This window comes from Rhinolophus sinicus, linkage group LG01, assembly GCF_036562045.2.
Source record: "Rhinolophus sinicus isolate RSC01 linkage group LG01, ASM3656204v1, whole genome shotgun sequence".
Classification (NCBI taxonomy): Eukaryota; Metazoa; Chordata; class Mammalia; order Chiroptera; family Rhinolophidae; genus Rhinolophus; species Rhinolophus sinicus.
The window spans coordinates 61,543,802-61,562,996 of record NC_133751.1 but is presented as its reverse complement, the minus strand read 5'-3'; the positions used below and the strand labels follow the sequence as shown (position 1 = coordinate 61,562,996).

General features: G+C 36.7%; 2 protein-coding genes across 2 annotated transcripts in view; one reads left to right on the top strand and one right to left on the bottom strand.

The window, feature by feature from the left end:
- FAM162A (family with sequence similarity 162 member A) overlaps positions 1–19,195 on the top strand; it is a 159,380-nt gene that overhangs the window by 30,634 nt on the left and 109,551 nt on the right. The window lies entirely within an intron of this gene.
- Positions 1,915–19,195, bottom strand: part of KPNA1 (karyopherin subunit alpha 1) — a 57,836-nt gene continuing 40,555 nt past the window's right edge. The window contains exons 10-14 of the mRNA XM_019714016.2: positions 19,085–19,163; positions 17,360–17,485; positions 14,624–14,751; positions 7,666–7,844; positions 1,915–6,208 (exon numbers count right to left, since the gene is read on the bottom strand). Coding sequence (XP_019569575.2) covers positions 6,021–6,208; positions 7,666–7,844; positions 14,624–14,751; positions 17,360–17,485; positions 19,085–19,163 — 700 coding nt within the window. The 3' untranslated portion in view covers positions 1,915–6,020. The remainder of the gene's footprint in view (positions 6,209–7,665; positions 7,845–14,623; positions 14,752–17,359; positions 17,486–19,084; positions 19,164–19,195) is intronic.

Genomic DNA, 19,195 nt, shown 5'->3' with positions numbered 1-19,195 from the left:
GTGGATGCCCACTGGACTCCACTGGCTTCCTCTGGTTAAGTGGACATAAAAAAGGAATTTAAAGAGCCATTTTATTCTTTGCAAACATTCAAGACCATAGAAATGACCCTTTTTTCCCAAAACAAGACTTTCAAAATGGCAAATGAAATAAGAGCAATAATCATCTAAGTTAGCTAAAATAAGCTTGGAAACCCAATTCACACTAGACAAGTGTAGTCTGCAGGAACTAAGGCTGTTTTGCTTTAAAATTTTGTTTTCAGAAAAAATACCTGGTCAGTAGAATCTCTCAAAAATGGTAGAGAAGCAATGATGGAATGAAGAAATACACCATCTTTCTGTTTCTACTGATCTGTTGCTTAAACTGGAGGAATGGATTAAAAAAGTTTTCATGCAGAATACATGTAAAAATGAAAAATCCCTATTTACACTGGTGTACACCTGAAACTAATATTGAATGTCAACTATTATATATGAATATATATGTATATGTAATATATATTCACGGGGTGTTAAAATACAGCTCAGGGAATACAGTCAATGGTATTGTAATAGCTATGTAGAGCTGAGTAGTGGACTTGTTTAGGTTATCACTTTCTGAGGTATGTAAATGTCTCTGTTTTGTACTCCACAAACTAATAAAAAAATAAAAATCCCTATTTAATAGCCTAAGGCAACCACCAGCTTCCACATCGGTTGGATATAACTGGACAAAAAAGCTTTCAACTTTAGAATATGCCAGGAGACCGGTGAGCTATTTTTGGTAACACATAGGGTTGATTATGTTTCAGCTATCTTGTAAAATATACCCATTAATTTCTCTCAGAAGGCATAGGGTTTTTGTTTTTATATAACAAACCTCGATGACAATGTTTGCTTTTGTAAGCTTCAGGTCAAATTCTGTCTCTTGAAAGGTTACTATATATAAAACATATTTTAAGACAGTAGCTTTAAGAGTTGTTAATCCTGGTTTCAAACAGCAGCATAAAGGAATTCCTTTGAACTTAATTTTTGTAACCAAATACCCTTTACTAATATCACATGGATGCATATTCCTTCAGTCAGTCAGGATTTATTCAGTGTCTACTTGGTGCAAGGCACTCACTCATTCAAGTACAAAGAATCATTAGAGCCATTCCAAATCAAAGTGTAAGAACACTTTGAAAAAGGACAGAGGGTGGTCAAAATGATGAGGTAAGCAGAACATACTCAGCAACATACATTAGAAGGTGATCTCTGTAACTTGTGCCACTCCTTGGGACAATACTCCTTTAGGAAGTCAACTGTGTTAAATTTACATCCTTGGATGGCACTGCTTTCTAAGGCGGTGGTATTCTTTATTCCAAAACCTTTCCTTCTCTGTGTCAGTACCTTCTACATTGGAGTTTGTTGAATGGAAACGTGTTTCTGAGTTTAGTCATTATGCTACTAAACTCAAAATTAATCATTTGCGTATTATTTTTTAACTTGTTGGTCAGGTCATATAGAGTTTTAGCACCACAGAAGGGGAAAGATATTTGGTCTGAGAGGGTCTACACACCAGAGTATGTCACCTGATTTAGTCTCCCCCTCCCGCCCCACCAACGTGCTGATGACGAGGGAATCAGAAAGAATGGTCCAACAAAAGAGCTGGCCCAGCTATGGCTGGTCTAAGTCTAGTTCTGGGAATTTCTGGCACAGAAAATTCCACCATGACTGCTGGTTTCAAGACAAAACCTGTAGGACTCTTCCCTACCTTTGGACAGACAGTAAGGGTTGTGACCTGAGGCAAAGCAAATTCTCCTAAGTCTTGATTTTGTCATGTGTAACATAGTGACAATTATCTATCTTAAAGAGCAGTTGGAGGATTAAATGAGAAAAATGAAGGATTAAATGAAAGCCCTTAGCCAGGCACTTGGCACACAACAGAGGCTCAAATAAAGACAAGTTACCTTTATTTGACCTATAGGAAAACACAGTGGGACTTGTCTCCCTTAGGTGAAAACAGAATGGAATTTCATCTACCCTTTATACTTTCTTCTTACTCCAAACATCCAGATACATTTTATGTCCAGTAGCAATTTTATGTTTTTAAAATCAGAATATGTTGTTTCATTTTAGCATACATTCTTCTGATGCCCTGGTACCCACTGTTATTACCTATCCTTTTCTGACAATAAAGCATGCTATAGAGTATTTTCCATCTTAGAGCAGACTTACTGTACTAGTGGCGCACGTAGCATTCAATTACTTTTTTTATATGTATAACTTTAACTTTTGATGAAAGGAAAAGGTAGCCCTAAGTATTTCCCAACTGGGTAGGTAATACATTTACTCTGCTCACCTCACAACAGAAGAAAACGGCTGTTAATTTTATGTGGCAAAAAATTCAGATTTGAGACATTCATGTGTAGGTAGGTGCACCTATCTCTGCAAAAGAGCAAATTTTGGAATGTAGGAGGTAGCATATAGCATATAAATATGAAAAGCAAACAATGCCCCTTTCTAAAACGGGATCCTTTTTCTTTACTGAACATCATCCTTAGACATCACAATTTTCTAATACATATAAAAGCCCCAAACTCTAAAACAGTTATGACTTATCTGTTGATATAAAAATGTTCACAAAACTAATCAGCAAGAAAGAAAAGAAATCCTTCAACCTGAGGAAAAACCCTTTCATAATACAGCCCCAAACTGGGGGATTAAATAACTGAAATGTTTATTTAGCACTAGAGAAGTAAATTCAAAGTTGCCTGTGGGTAGCCATGTGTAATAGGATTTTGTTGACAAAGTTTTGGTTTATAAAATATACTACATATTTTTTCTCAGGCAAAATCAGCAACAATCTGGAATAATTCAGATTTATTATGGGATAATTGTCAATGTTTGTATCTGTGACAATAATGAAAACAACTCTGAGCCCATTCAGTTTTATCTGGGAGATGGAAGAAACAATCCTCGGGGAAGAGAGTTTTCAAAAACAATACAGCTGACAAAGGTTTTAAGTTTAAAGGGGTCCTAATTAGCAACAAGAATATGAATTAACATGTTCCATGGAAAACTGTCTCCTAAATCTCACCATTCTTTATATCTACCTTTTTTACCTTCCCCGGTATTTCCCAATCTAACCATATCCACCTGGTCCTTCAGATACAAGGTGCCTTTACATCTCAAATCCTCTCAATGCTTTTTTTCCCCACTGAAGTTCTCATTACAAAGAACATACTTTGAAAGCTTGGAGGAGAAAAAGGGGGGAGGAGAGAATCAATGACTTTGCCCCTCATCAGTATACAAAACTACAGAAGAGTTTTCATGTGTTGAAATTAACATGCTTTTGTAATGAGTAACATCTTAAATTATTCAATAAATTGAAAGTAAATTAACAGAATCTGCCAGGCAGAGAACTAAAAATAGAACTTAGTTATCTCCTAAAATGTTATTTCTATTACCAAAAAAGGCTGCTTTATCAGTTCCCAACAATTATGCTGGGATTTAACTTTTAGTCAATTCCAATTTTTATATTAAAAAAAACCATTTTATTCTAAAAAAATTTAGCTTGTATCTCGTGGCTCATGAACTTCTACGACAGGAGCAAGATAAACACCTCTGTTTTAAACAGAAAATAGACCACATCAGTTGAATGGACTTTGTTTTAATTCATTCATTTGATACACCTGCAATTGCTAGCAAAAATTCCCAATGTAAGCTATTCTTACTAGGGGAAACAACTTTGTGTGCTTTGTATTTTTTCCATTCAAACTGGTTTATCAAAATGAACTGAAATTTTTTAAAATTACCCAATAGAAGTTACATAATTTAAAACATCCTAGAGAAATGATGTATTACCAGTAATTTACAATTTTACAAAACAGCCACACAAAAAAAGTCAAAACTAAAAACAAGATTTTTACTATGAATCAGTGCTTCTATTACCCTTCTGAAAGAAGTTATATTTTAATGTGATGTAAAGGCAACACTGAAAGTTTTTCTTTAAATTAACCACCTAACTTGTCCCTAAAATTACAAAGAATCAAAAGTCTTTTACAGGTCAAGTGCAGTAAACTAAAATGTTCTTTCAGCACAAAGCAGCACTAGAAAAAGTAACATTTATAGATGGGAGGTGACTAGTTTTGCAGTGGCTGCTCCATCAATGACAGACAGACATCAGACGGTATCCATCCAGAGCACAGACACAACTATAGGCTAGATGCGAAGACTGCGTCACAGGCTTGGCTGATAAATGTCCTTTGTCTTTGTATCTTTCTACTTTAAATGAAGTGGATTTTTAAAGTTTAAATCAGGTCACATAGGATAACTGCTTAAATGACATGATGAGGTATGAAAGCTCTGAATATCCCTGACATTCAGCAGGATTTACCAGAGATGTATAATAGCTAGTCAGGGGAACTTCCAAATAGTTACACTTTGGGGTTTTAATGAATTCTACGAAGAGGACAAGATTAAAGTACGTTTAAAGGGTATTCTCTGAAACAGAAGTGAGCAACTTTTCCTTCAGAATTCATTTGGAATAGCATATCCACAAATACAAATCTTCTCTGATAGTGTGTCCCAACACTGAGTCAAGACGGCCAACTAGCACCAAGACGTCGTGTGTTCAATTGCAGTTCTCTTGGCAATTAAGCTTATTTTTTTCGTTCCAGTCCAAGCACAAATGTGGATCACTGAAGACAGCACTGGAAGCGCCACTTGCAGGTATGGATTGCAGTCATCATTAAATGATCCGGAAGGTAGAAGCTGCTTTTATGGGGCGGGGGGGGGTGTGGGGGAAGAGGGGCACTTGACTGGGCAATACTAGTAGGAGATGAAATGATTAGGGAACAATGAGGTTATAAGAAAAAGATCACTGCCCTTATTTGGGTTAAACAGGTCATGTTGAGAAGATGGTTATTTAAAATAAGGATGTTACATTAAGGGATCATATATGCAGCATGAATACATTGGAATCAAGCTGCACCCAATGAAGAAAAAAAAATTCCCTAAGTAACCTTTAAAAGTATGTGTTACCTGCCAGTCACAGAGGGGAAAGCACCTAGGGTGAGCTCCCAGTTTAATGAGGACCTTGATCAGGACCACAAAGCCTGAAACATTTTTTTAATGCAGAAACACAGCCTCTAGTCACACTGGTTAAGTTTGGGAAAAATTGCACGGGGGTTTTTGTCTTGTTTTTTTACTTTTTTGTTTCAGTAACTAAGGATTCTAAATCTTCAACCAGCATTAGAACTGAACCACTTCCAAATCCTAAGACACATAAGACCAAAGAGAAGCAATAGCCATACAAATTAATATGTGCCCCTCTCCTTTCTGTTCTAAGGGAATCTTCAAACCAGTATCACATTTAAGAATCAAAGTGTTAATTCTTCAGCATTCCTGACAACTAAAAGCACATTCACTGAAGGCTGAAGGTGAGGGACTGGATGGTTTAACTTTAATATCTGTGAAGAATGGCGCCAATAGAGGAAAGAAAACCATCCAATCTCAGTAAGGATTAATGCAAATTTGGCTAGAGAAAGCCACCAGGTAATCCAAGGGTTCACTGTGGAAGAACTCATGGAAAGTACTCTGAAGTGTACACAACAGGGCCGAACATCTCCCTGGTTGCAAGTAGTTGTGTGAAATTCAAGATAAAGGTTTAGTCTCATCTTTTAACGTCAGTATTTTTTCCCACTTTAAAGAGAATGAGGAGGAGTCCTCTTTTTTCCCCCACAAAAAAAGGGAGCCACATTAATATGTGTATGTTCCCATGACTCTTATAATATAGAAGTGTAGGTCTCCAAAGCCTAGGGATTTTCCTTAAGAGAGTGGGCCGTTCTGGTTACCCTTTTCTTAGAAGGGTATTCCACCACAGAGAGCCAGAGGTTTTCCAGATGTGTGAGAGAGCAGGTGCGCAAGGCAAGCAAATGAGCGCAAACAGTATTATGGAAAACGTTTGAGAAGTTAGCTCCATGAGGACTGTGGGCTCCACAGGAGGACTTGACTGGGTAGCCTGGTCTGACACAGGAACATGACGGCAGAGTGTTGCTTCAAAGCTGGAACCCTTCCATAGGCGCCTCACACTGCTGGAAGATGTACTGCTGCTGGCTAAGGTCAACCTGGGGTGCGATGCTGCTGTCCTCATCCTCCGTCCCGAAGTAATGCTCAATGAGATCAAAGGCCTTCTGGTAGATCTCCTGGTTTTCGTGACTCTGCAAGAATTCAATTTTATCCAGACCTAGAATAAAGAATAAAGGAAAATCTCTTGTTTAAATGTAGGAAATTTCAATGAAACAATATTTTGCCATGTGTCTCCTTCCTTGAGGTGAAGGAAGACTCTCTTCTCTACTTGTGTCTCATACGTATTTTGTAACAGCATAGAAAGTAGTGCTGGGGATTACATCTGAATGCTAGTATTACAAACTGACATTAACAACATATATGCAAGTAATAGCCAATCCCCAGAAGCACCAATTTCCATCAGAGTCCCATCACCCAGCGCCTAGGGCCAGTAGAAGTATTCCTACTGGACCGTACCCATGGCCTAATCAATCCTTGGCTCCGGTTCTATCTACCTAGGCTCTGAGCTATCCCGTATCATTTCAACAAATGTATAATATCCTTATATTGGTTAAAATCAAATTCTATTGCTTAACTTAGAAGTCTGATTAGAACAATTACCCAACACATTCATTTTCTTAAGTTCAAGCCCAACTGAACTAGGCTTTCTTTTACATGTAGCCATAAGGAGTCTAACAGCTATAGCAGTATCAGAAATAAATATCAATATTGATCAAAGGAAAAAATAGATATTTCATATACATATCCATATTAAAATATACATAAATCAAAAAATTAACAAGAGTTGTCTCTGGAGAAAGATCTCTGGGTAGTAGAGGAACATTTTCTTTTTTATACATTTCAAAATTCCTTACACTAAGCAGGTATAGCTTTTATAATCAGGTTTTTAAAAAAATGGTAAATTGTTAAAATCATTTTGGAAAACAATTCTGCATTAGCTGATAAATTTGAACATGAACATACCCCATCACCCATAGTTTCAATCTCAGGAATAACCCTAGAACAGTCATTTTCAAACCTGGCTATGCATTAAAATCACTTAGGGAATTCAAAAGGTTGAAGTATTCAGTTGGTGCAAATGTAATTGCAGTTTTTGCAATTATTTTTAACCTTTTAAATAGCAATTACTTTTGCACCAACCTAATACACTGGTAAACCAATGATTAATACGGTTAAGACTGAGATTAGAAGAATGAGGAAACCAAAAGGCAGATAGTGACTCTTCAGGATGAAACTTAGAAATCTTTTAAGTCGTGGATGCAATTCAAAACCAGAACTCTCAATCTTACAAGAGAAAAGGAGTCAGGCATCAGTGACAGTAGATATGAATGTTCTAGAGGTTCCGATGGACTAGTAAGAAGACACAAGGACAAGCAGAGTCAAGGAATCAGAAGATCCTAAAAGCCCAGTGTAAAATGGGCTAAATTGAAGGGTACTTGCTTCTCTTCACATCTACAATGCATATTCTTTTCCAATTCTGCATACTAAACATTATCATTTATAAGAGTACACATTTTTCTTATGTATTTGTGAATGACATATGTGGACCGGCCAGAAAAGCAGGAGAAAAAGAAAATCATAATTTCAGGACACCTATTTAATACTCTATCTTACCATAAGCTTCTTCAATCAAAGCACAGTAAGGATTAATGCCAGTGCCGTTTCTTTTGGCTTCTTGTTCTCCAAGCCTCAGGATATTTTCCAAGCCATTTAGGGCAACCTGTACAATCTTAGAGTCCATGACCGTGAGGAGATCACAGAGTGGCTTGATACAACCCAGTTCTACGAGGTACCTAAATTAATAAGAATAATTTAGTCAAAGATTTTAATTTCATAAAACTTTTACTAAATTGCTGAAAGGGTCATCCTCAAACTGACTGCAGAGATAAAAACATGCACACATTCAACCACACAAGCTACACCTTATCACAAAAAAAGCTACAAATGAATCAAACAAAACCAGTTCTCTGGCAGTCAGTTCCATTTTTTTCCTTCCACAATTACTGGACTACAAGGAACTGGAATACTCTCTTACTTTGAATATGAGCAACTCATCAAAACAGAATAATTTTGATTAGTTTCATCCTTGTTCCACATGTAACCACATCTCTGATACATGACACACTTGCTGCTAAAGGCAGCACAACAGGCCCAGCAAACCAATTCTATTTTGCACAAATAATTCTTAAAAACTGAAGATAAGAAATCAACTCAATGTAAAACTGGGCAAATGATCTGAACATACACCTCAGCAAAGATATACTAATGACAAATAAGCATATGAAAAGATACTCAACATCATATGTTATCAAATTCAAACACTACAAACCTATTAAAATTGAAATGCTGGCAAGGATGTGGAACAATAGAAACTCTCATTTTTTGCTGGCGGGAATGCAAAATAGGATAAACTATTTTGGAAGATAGCTTGGCAGTTTTTTTTACAAAGCTTTCCATTCAATCCAGCAATCATTCTCCTAGACATTTACCCAACTGAGAGGAAAACATGTCCACACAAAAACCTGTACACCAATATTTACAGCAACTTGATTCATAACTGTCAAAAACTGGAAGCAACCGGTTCTTTAGTATGTTAATGGATAAAAGGTAGTACATCAGACAATGGAATATTATTCAGCAATAAAAAGAAATGAGCAACCAAGTCATGAAAGACATATGAAAAAACCTTAAATGCATAAATGCATATTGCTAAATGAAATAAGCCATGGTCACAAAACTCCATACTATATGATCCAAATATGTGTGACACTCTGGAAAAGGCAAAACTTTCATAAATCTAAAATTATTATTTAAAAAGCCTTAATTTCTTTTTTTTTAAAGTACTTTTATGTCTTATTTAGCATTATATATTCGGGTGAATTTAATAATATTGTGCTTAATTTTATTTAAATGTTTCCTGACAATTAAGACTACATGTCCTATGAACAGAATAAGTCTGTCATCTAGGCTTAAAGCCATTTCTGACCATTTCCCCTTCCTTTACACCACAGTTTTAGTGACCAAAACCTGTCAACCATTCCTTCAACATATCTATATAAATTTTCATTATTTTTCTCAAAAAACAAAACTAAGCCTCTTTCATAATTATAAATGTTAGTTGTTGCATATTTGGAAAACACAGAAAAGCATTCAGAAAAATAAAAGGTAACCAGAGATAACCACCACTATTACATCCCAGCCGTGCTACAGGCAAGCTGGATGACTTCGGGCAAGTTATTTGATCTCTCTGAGTTTCAGTTTCCTCAACTGGAAGAGTCTGGGAACCACAGATTTATTAGTAAATCTGTCACTAAACCTCAGCAAAATTTTACAGTAGTTAATAGATGGTTTACACATCTGTACTTAAACTTCACTGGCTTACACAGGCGAGTCTATTGAACACCAACTGGTATTTCAGAGACTTGTTCAGAATCTTCAAAATTGTCCTCAAATTTGATTCTATTCGGCTCTTGATGTGATCTTTTCTCCCCACTATCTTGGCTGACCTCTGATCCTTATACTGTCTTTAAAAAGTTCATTTATAATAGTTTTGTAACACTGTCTAGTTGTAGAAATCTTATATTATGAAAACCAGTGTACTGAAAACAATTGAGGATTAAAAACAAATTTTAAGGTTGCTAAAAAGCTTCTAGAACCTGTATATAAGTTAAATGAATAATTTAAATACAAATTATAAGATTAATGACTAAACTTTCTTATTAAAAAAAGAGCTCTACCCAAAAATATGCTAATAAATCCAGAATTCTGAAGACGTTAGATTTTTATTTGCAAATACAGTATCAAAAATTGTATTCTGGCATAATTCATTTAATGAATTCTGGGTTCTGAATTCTAGGCATTGAAAAATTTTAACATAGATTACCAGAGATGAGCAAACACAGCAGGTGACTATTTTCTTTCCAAGGACATAAAGGATTAAAAGCTGTGCTTTCAGGTCAGTGATGGCCTCACTGAGTTAGTTGACACTACTATTCCTTAAATATCTTACAAGATCAGAAGGAATTTGAGGTGCTATTTTCTTGTGCAAACACTCATCTTTGGAGATTTAAGACCACCATAGTGGTATTTCACTATCGATGCCAGTTTCTCCAAAGACGACAATTTACACCTAAAAGCAAATCAAGTGACCAGGGCATATGGGCTATGCAGGAGTTGGGAAGCTACATTATTTTGAGAAAATCCTCAGGAGAAGTTTGAAGACTTGAAAAATGACTGGAAAACAAGCATAACGCTTTGGTTAAAATCTAGGAGTGGCTCCTATTGGTGGTGTGTTTTGAACATCTGGATAAAGTGATCAATGGTCATCAACGTTAGCTGGCTTTTGTGGCAGAAAAGGCTACCATTAAGAAAAATTTCTGGGCAGCCGGTTTGCTCAGTGGTTAGAGCGAGGTGTTCATAACACCAAGGCTGCCGGTTCGAGTCCCACATGGGCCAGTGAGCTGCACACTCCACAACTAGATTGAACACAACGGCTTGACTTGGAGCTGAGCTGCGCCACACCCCCCCAAAACTAGATTGAAAAATGACTCGACATCCTATTCCTTAATATTCCCTAATAAAAAAAGAAAGAAAAAAGAGAAATATTATAATATAAAAAAATGAATTTTGAATGAATAATTTAAAAGAAAAAAAACTTCTGGGTAAGGGAATTTATTCCACAAGAATATATTATCTGAAAAGTAAATTATATTTCAAAATTATATTAATGTTTTAAACCCAAGAGAGCTGATCTAATTGGTAATTTTATATTTAGGATTTCCTTTAGGAAGAAGAAATTTATGCAGGAGAAATCCAGATACCCTAGAATGGAGGAAACTGAGTTTTGAAAGACAGAATTGATAAAGTTAGATGACCAACAAACTTACTGTGTCTAAAACCATCTCACTCAAAGAGGATTTTGCTTCCTCTGTGTCCTAATTTTTTTCAACAGTACCAATATTTTCCTGTTTTCTCTGACTCTTCCCTTTCCTTTGTTATCAATAACCTGCCACCAAGTCCTACGGATCCTGCTTTCCCGTATCTAGGCCCATATCCCATGCTACAGGTATTATCTTCATCTTGGCCATCACTGTACACTAAACTACTGCAATGGCATCTTAATTGCTCTCTCTTTGCTCCTCAAATCACTATCTTCTTCATTTTACTCTCTAGGTTAAAGAATACTCCAAGTCTTCCCAATCAATACCCAAGACTAAGGCCTTCATCTCAGTTTTCAAAGTCAACAATTACTTAATTTCCCATCCTTGCGAAAGAATAACCTATATGTTAGGGAGACCACTTCATAGACTGTGTAGATGCCTGACCACTGTGCTATAAACCTGAAGCTGAAGTTGAATAATATTGAATGTCAACTATAAATGTGTACGTGTGCGTGCGGGATATGGAGTACAACGTAGGGAATATAGTCAATGGAATTGTAACATGATGTCAGAGGGGTAGTAGACTGGGGGTGGGTATCACTTTGTGAGGGGTGTAAATGTCTAACTATTACATTGTTTTGTACACCTGAAACTAATAAAAAAAAATAACCTATAGCAAGATTGATTTGCCTCTTCCAGTAACATTTACTGTGTATATTCCCTCACACTTCTCCTCATGCTATTCTCTCTCTAAAACTGCCAAATATCTACCCACATGGCAAGTTTCATATCTTTCATGAAACTTCCTCTAATTCCAGCCAACATTCTTTATTCCTCATTCTTATGAACAAGAGTATGTATTAGCATTTGATTATATTTAACCTAGGATTATGGATATTTTCTAAATTATTCTAATGGAATCTTGCATTTAAATCTTGTCTCCTCAACCAGAATGAGCAGATAAAGTCAGTTTACTTTTTATAATTTGGACTGTAATATTTTTGTCATAATCTTCCAAGTAAACTCTTCATCTTGTTAAGAAGAAACTGCTGGGATTTTGATATTTAACTTAATTATTATAAACAGCTATGCTGTATGTTTAAAAGGGATAGTAGCCATTCTACTCTTCTCTAACAGAGCAAAATACCCAATACTACCTGCTGACATATACCAGTGTTTTAGAAATGTTTTTAAAATGTATGTATACAGTTTAACCATTTCAATTGAGAAAACATATCTGGCATATAATGTACAGACAATATAAATCTGAATTTGAACATAAAACCTAGCAACAGTTTTAAATAACTTCTATATTACTGTACATTACTGCCATCTAGTGGTGGAACTTACAATCATAGTACGTATATTAAGTGAGGCCTTAATGTTTGTCCATAGGTTCTGCGACTTTAGGCAAAACCAATTTTATCATAGGGTAACTGACAAAAACAAGAATTAAGTTTCTGTGTTATTATAATGAAATGTTATTCAAGGACCTGCTATACCCCAGAACCAGAATCTTGGAGGTTGAAAAAGACCTATTCTCATACAAACATGCTTCTGAAGACAACCTGAAGTCTTCCTTGAAGTCCTGTCAATGAACTTTACCAAAATAGCTACTGGACATGTTAACCTATTTACAATTTTATTATTTCAGGTAAATACCTCTTATCTTCTGTACGTGACCAATTTCTGAAATTTTAGGATTACTCTACCTTCATTTTTAACTTCCCAACACTAAAAATTAGCATTGGTTGGGTGTCTATATTTAACCCACAAAGTAAGAATATGAGACGTAGCTGTTTTCCTGATATTACATGTGAGGAAGGGGCTGATGCTTTAACACTCATTCAAAACCCTTTTCCGGGGTGGATGGGTGGTTCAGTTGGTTAGAGCACGAGCTCTGGGCAATGGGGCTGCCGGAGCGCAAGCTCTCAACCATGGTGAGCTGCGCCCCCTGCAACTAACAATGGCTACTGGACCTGGAGCTGAGCTGCGTCCTCCAAAACTAAGATTGAAAGAACTACTTGACTTGGAAAAGTCCCGGAAGTACACACTGTTCCCCGATAAAGTCCTGTTCCCCTTCCCCAATTAAAAACAACAACAACAACAAAACCCTTTCCCCTCACCTGAATTCCCATAAAATAAGTTAAGACAAGTAAAGAGTCTGGGTTCAATTTTTCTCCTCATTATTACTCTTTTTTTTCCTATCTGAAATACTGGATGTTCTTGATTTAGCATTTAATTACATGATGTTTCTTGGAGAAATTGATTCCTATCCATATTTATGCCTTCTCTAGCCATTGAGATAACAAACTGCTACCCAAGAGGCCATTTAAGTCTCAAGCTAATCCATTATTTCTCACTTTATTTACTGAATACCATAGTACTTTAGGAGTCTCTATTGAACTTGGCACTTTATTCTAAGATATACCTCTCTTTCAAGTATGGTCCAATTCCAGTATTAAGAGATCTAAATTAGAAATAGCAAGAGTTAGCTATTAAAGTTGAACTAAGGATTCTACAAGTAACCTTCTAGATTACACAAGATGTTTCTGACCAAGCAGCCATACAGCAGGCTGCAGCCACCCCTGTAAATATTTATATTGCCTCAAATCTCAACTATGCCTTAGTTCTCACTTCCCAGAATTACTTTCAGCAAGAAGAAATGGGAAAGATATGGGCTGGCCCGGTGGCTCAGGCGGTTGGAGCTCCATGCTCCTAGCTCTGAAGGCTGCCGGTTCGATTCCCACATGGGCCAGTGGGCTCTCAACCACAAGGTTGCTGGTTCAACTCCTCGAGTCCCGCAAAGGATGGTGGGCTCCACCCCCTGCAACTAAGGTTGAACACGACACCTTGAGCTGAGCTGCCTCCCAGATGGCTCAGTTGGTTGGAGCGTGGGCTCTCAACCACAAGGTTGCCAGTTCAATTCCTCGACTCCCGCAAGGGATGGTGGGCAGCGCCCCCTGCAACTAAAATTGAACACAGCACCTTGAGCTGAGCTGCCGCTGAGCTCCCAGATGGCTCAGTTGGTTGGAGCGCATCCTCTCAACCACAAGGTTGCCGGTTCAACTCCCACAACCCTGCAACTGGCAATGGCAACTGGACCTGGAGCTGAGCTGTGCCCTCCACAACTAAGACTGAAAGAACAACTTGAAGCTGAACAGCACCCTCCGCAACTGAGATTGAAGGGACAACGGCTTGACTTGGAAAAAAGGCCTGGAAGTACACACTGTTCCCCAATAAAGTCCTGTTCCCCAACCCCAATAAAATCTTTAAAAAAAAAAAAAAAAGAAAGAAAGAAATGGGAAAGATAGAAGGAATTAAATATATACAGGAGGTGCCAAAAAAATGTATACAAGTAGACACTTTGGTCAATGTTGCTCAAGCAGTAGTTTGCTGTAATCAGAAGTGTCTGGATGTTGATGGTAACCACTTTGAGCAGCTCTTGTAATTGCAGAAGTCAAACGTGACCTGTATTCATCTTTTGTTATCAGTATATATTGAGTATTACAATTCTAATACAGTTTTCCTTCTTAAAAATGTATATACATTTTTTTGGCACCTTCTATAGTATTTGAGTCTAATTATAAAACGGAGAACATCTTCCAACAGGCTAGAATTGAGCATTCTTAATTGGTAGACACAATGTTTTTTTCCTTTGATTTATAAGATACCACCTGGCTAGTACTTACTTGATCTGTTCAGCTGATCCTCCAGAAGTTGCATTTGTGATGGCCCATGCTGCTTCTTTCCTTGTCCGAAACTCAGCAGTTTGTAATATACTAATCAGGGCTGGAAAAATGTTGGCATCTATCACCGTCTGAGATTAAAAAAAAAAATGGAAAGGGAAATTACAAGATTTACAAAAATTTTCATGATACCATTAGGTTGGTGCAAAAGTAATTATAGTTTAAAAGGTTAAAAATAATTGCAAAAATTGCAATTATTTTTACAACCTAACAGTAAATTTTCAAGCCAGCTTCACTAATGACACCTGTTAAAAATTAATTGGAAGGGGTCAAGTCCGTACTATCCCCAACATTTTGGCTATACTTGATATCACTGATAATACCCTCGTTAGTGTCTGTGACCTTGTAATCTTAGTTTTCTCTTTTATCCCAACCACAGTAACAAATTATAAAAGTTCAATTCTCTGTTCCTCTGTTATTTTCATGTTTTGCACAGCACCCACTCAGACATGTGATGTAATTCTCTGGTACACATCTCTCACTGGAGCCCCAGCCCAGAGTGGCCAACAACTCACTTTAGATATGCTAACTGCCTCAAACACACCATCTACCCTCTATATCAGGTCTCCTTCCAAACCTCTCTAGGACACAAAGGCTATTTTTGTTTGTATGTATGTATGCATGTAAGTACGTATGTACATATGTGGTATGATCAAAAACTACGGTGAATGTTGAACTAAAAAACTTATTACAGCAAGAGACACATTGCCATTAATCCCCCTCAAAATACTCTCCCTCGCTTCGAACACACTTATCCCATCGTTCTTGGCACTTTCTGCAGCAGTTCTGGAAGTCCTCTTTCGTGAGTGTCATTAGTTGTGCTGTGGTGGCTGCCTCGATGTCCTGAATCGATTCAAAACGTTTATCTTTCAGGTTATTTTGACTTTGGGGAAGAGCCAGAAGCCGCACGGTGCCATATCTGGTGAATAAGGTGGATGAGGACACACCGTAATGTTTTTATTTGACAGAAATTGCAGTACCAGAAGTGATGCGGGACTGAGCCTGTCTATTGTGATAAAAATATGGTGAGTGCTGCTGCCGAGTGCCATCCAATGGAAAGGCAGGGATCTTCAATATGGGAAGCAGCACGTTGAACCTTAGTAACAGTGTGTGACAAGTTTCAACCTGTTCAGTGCAGTCAGTCAGGTGTGAGCTACGGTTGTGAGAAGGTTTGTTTTAAAATGTTCCGTAAATCCTCCTCCATCATGATAATGCTCCACGTCACACATAGCTTCTGGTATATGGTAATTTCTGTCAAATAAAAACATTACGGTGTGTCCTCATCCACCTTATTCACCGGATTTGGCACCAACTCCTGGCTCGGATTTGGCATCATTTGTCCAAAGTCAAAATGATTCATGACACTGAGGCAGCCACGACAGTGCAATTAAAGACATTCACGAAAGAGGATTTCCAGAACTGCTTCAGAAAGTGGCAAAAACGACGGGATAAGAGTGTTTGAAATGAGGGAGAGTATTTTGAGGGGGATTAATGGCAATGTGTCTTTTACTGTAATAAATTTTATTTTATTTAAACTTTCACCATATTGTTTGACCACACCTCATACTCTAAATTCAATCAGTCTCCATGTCTCTTACATTTTCAATTTAAAATGTCCCGAGTCCACCTTTTCCTTCCCTTTAGCACTGCCGCCACCCTATTCCAAGACATCACCTCCCACCCAGTTTAACAGAATAGCTTTTAGATGGACAGAGTACTTTTACGCAATCCCTTTCATATACTAATACTAAAGTAGTCTTCCTCAAATTACTTTTTTCATGTTTCTCCCTAACTCGAGAACCTAAAATGGGTTCACATCATTTCCTATTATCAAGAAACTGAGAAGTTCCACATAAGAGCCTAGTGGTAGCAGACAATCAACTACAGCTGAAATCACCTCGTACGCATGCTATAAATTGCAACAGCTATCAATCTCAGTCCCTGACAGCATTCTGTTAGGTGATGACTAACTCACGTTTTCCTGGTTAAGAATTCTTTCCATTATACCAACGAAGAAAGTAAGCAAAGTTTAGCAGAAAGATACTTCATCTTGGTCCTATCATTTACTAGAGGTGCCTTTGGCAAATCATTTTATTTTTCTGAGCCTCAATTTCATCTTTAAATGAGAATGCTGGGTAAAGTCCCATAGACTTGTGTTTTCCAACCTGTTGTTCCAGCCTTTCTCATGGCCTATGCTGAACCATTTGGCCCACTGCTTGTCTTCCACTTGGGTTACTCTCCCACTGATGTAAGAACAAAAGTAAAGGGCAGATAACCAGTTGCAGAAAAATGGGTTCCCAATGGTTCATGAAAAATTAAAAGAATTACAATAATGGGTCCACTAGAAAATAAATATTTCACTTGCAAAAGTAAAGGTAATTTGCTTAGCATAAAGTCCAATAAAACACTGCAAAAATTCAAGATACTATTTCTCAGATCTTGGCAAATCCTTAAATATTAAAGGCAAAGAGAAAAACCAAGGCCCAAGTATAAGTTTCAAAAGATTTAACTTCTTTAAAGTAGGATTTAAAAAAGTAATAAGTAGAACTACTAAATACAACAACGTTGGAAGTTAGTGGTCTCCAAGTCAATAATGAAATATATGTATTTTAAAGACAAACTGGAAAAAACCTTACTTAGCAATAAAATACACAAAAAAGACAGGTGCTATGAGATTACCTGGATCTGTGCCCTATTTCCAGCTGTGATATTAGATATTGTCCAACATGCTTCCTTTTTGATAGATTCCTTTGGGCTACTCAGCAAGTGCAATAAACTCTGCAGAGCTGAGCAATTCAAAATTACCTAAAAGGAAGTTTAAAATTTTTAGTTATTGTACTGATCCAAATGTAAGTAAATCTTTAACTCAAAAACTTTATTTTAGGAAAAGTAAGGGTAAAGATATAACTTAATGTCTCCTCCCAAAATTTTAGAAACAAGTAACTTTATACATATAAAAAAGTATTTCCTGCTAATAAAAATTAGTTTCTGAGACTACCAAAACTATTTCATTGTACACATTCTCAACTACTAAAGCCATACTTAGTAAGGTACAATAATGTACTAGTTATTCACCTCCCTATCCCTATAGAATATTAAAATGTCTTTGGATGGATAATATATCAAGTGGCCAGAAATTCAGAAGTGATCTCAGATTTTTAAGTCCTCTGATAACTTGTCAATGAACCAATACATACTTAATGAAGTATACCAGGTGCTTTATAGGATATAAAAAGAGTATGCCCCCAGTTATCAAACAGCTTACAAAGGTGAGGTAGGTAAGACAAATACACATGAAGACAGAGATGTACTCTACCAGAAACTAAAGTCATAAAGTTATGATTAAAATAACAGGTGCCAGGCTCAAGAATCAATCACTGGACAGAGTAAATAATCTAGTCCAGAAGCAAATACAGGTATTTATAAAGAATTAAGCATATAAAGAATTAATATAGATTTACAGAGTTAATATAAAAAAATAAACCATAACACAGAAGAAAATATCAGTAACTAAGATAGCTGGTTTTGGGATAGTGAAGGACATTCCAAGCATAAAAACAATGAAAAAAATTATAGGGGAAAAATACAACAGATAAGAAGGTTGCTATCTTTAATATGTAAATTGATAAGAGAAACTAAAATTTGAATAGAAAATTATCTCACAAGTAATGAAAGAAATGCAAGTTAAAATAAAGCCATTTTTGCCTATTAAATTAACATAGATCAAAAAATAAAACTTAAGTTAAATAGGTATAATCTTTCTAAATAACAAAATAAAAGATGTCACAAAGCAATTTTTAAAATGCCAAAGACGTGGTCTGGAAAAGAAACACGTCAAAAATTAAAGATAATATTTGGCTGGGGTGGCCAGATGGCTCAGTTGGTTAGAGCGCGAGCTTTAACTAACAGGGTTGGCGGTTCTATTCCCACATGTGCCAGTGAGCTGCGCCCTTCACAACTAGACTTGATACAGAAGTTGAATGGCGTGACATCAGGAACTAGAAGGGCAGAATCCTCCTCACATAAGAGACCCACCATGTACAAAAAGGAGGAAGCTATCAGAGACGATGAGATGAAGATGACAGACACAGAAAAAGGATGCTACTGGCGTCTTCGGATGCTCACAAGAACCATTTCAAGCAGAAGGAATAGGGGGAAACAAACGTGCCTAACCAAAAGGCTAAGTTAAACCATAGGAGAACCCAAAACTGCTACAAGCAACAGGTCAAAATAGAGATAGTGAAGGTATTGAAAGTAATTGCCTAAAGCCAACATTTTTCACAGATACTAATGAAACGAAGTATTAATTCTCCAAATATGGAATTCAATACTAGAATGGAAACATAATCATGGGGTTCAATGTACTGTTCTTTAAGGGAAAAAATAGATGCCACTTATTCATACCTGGGTCTGAATATCATCACCTGTGACAATGTTTCCCACAGCCCGCAAAGCAGGAGAAACCACTTTATAATCATTATGCCTGCAACATAAAAAGAAATGTTATATCCAACA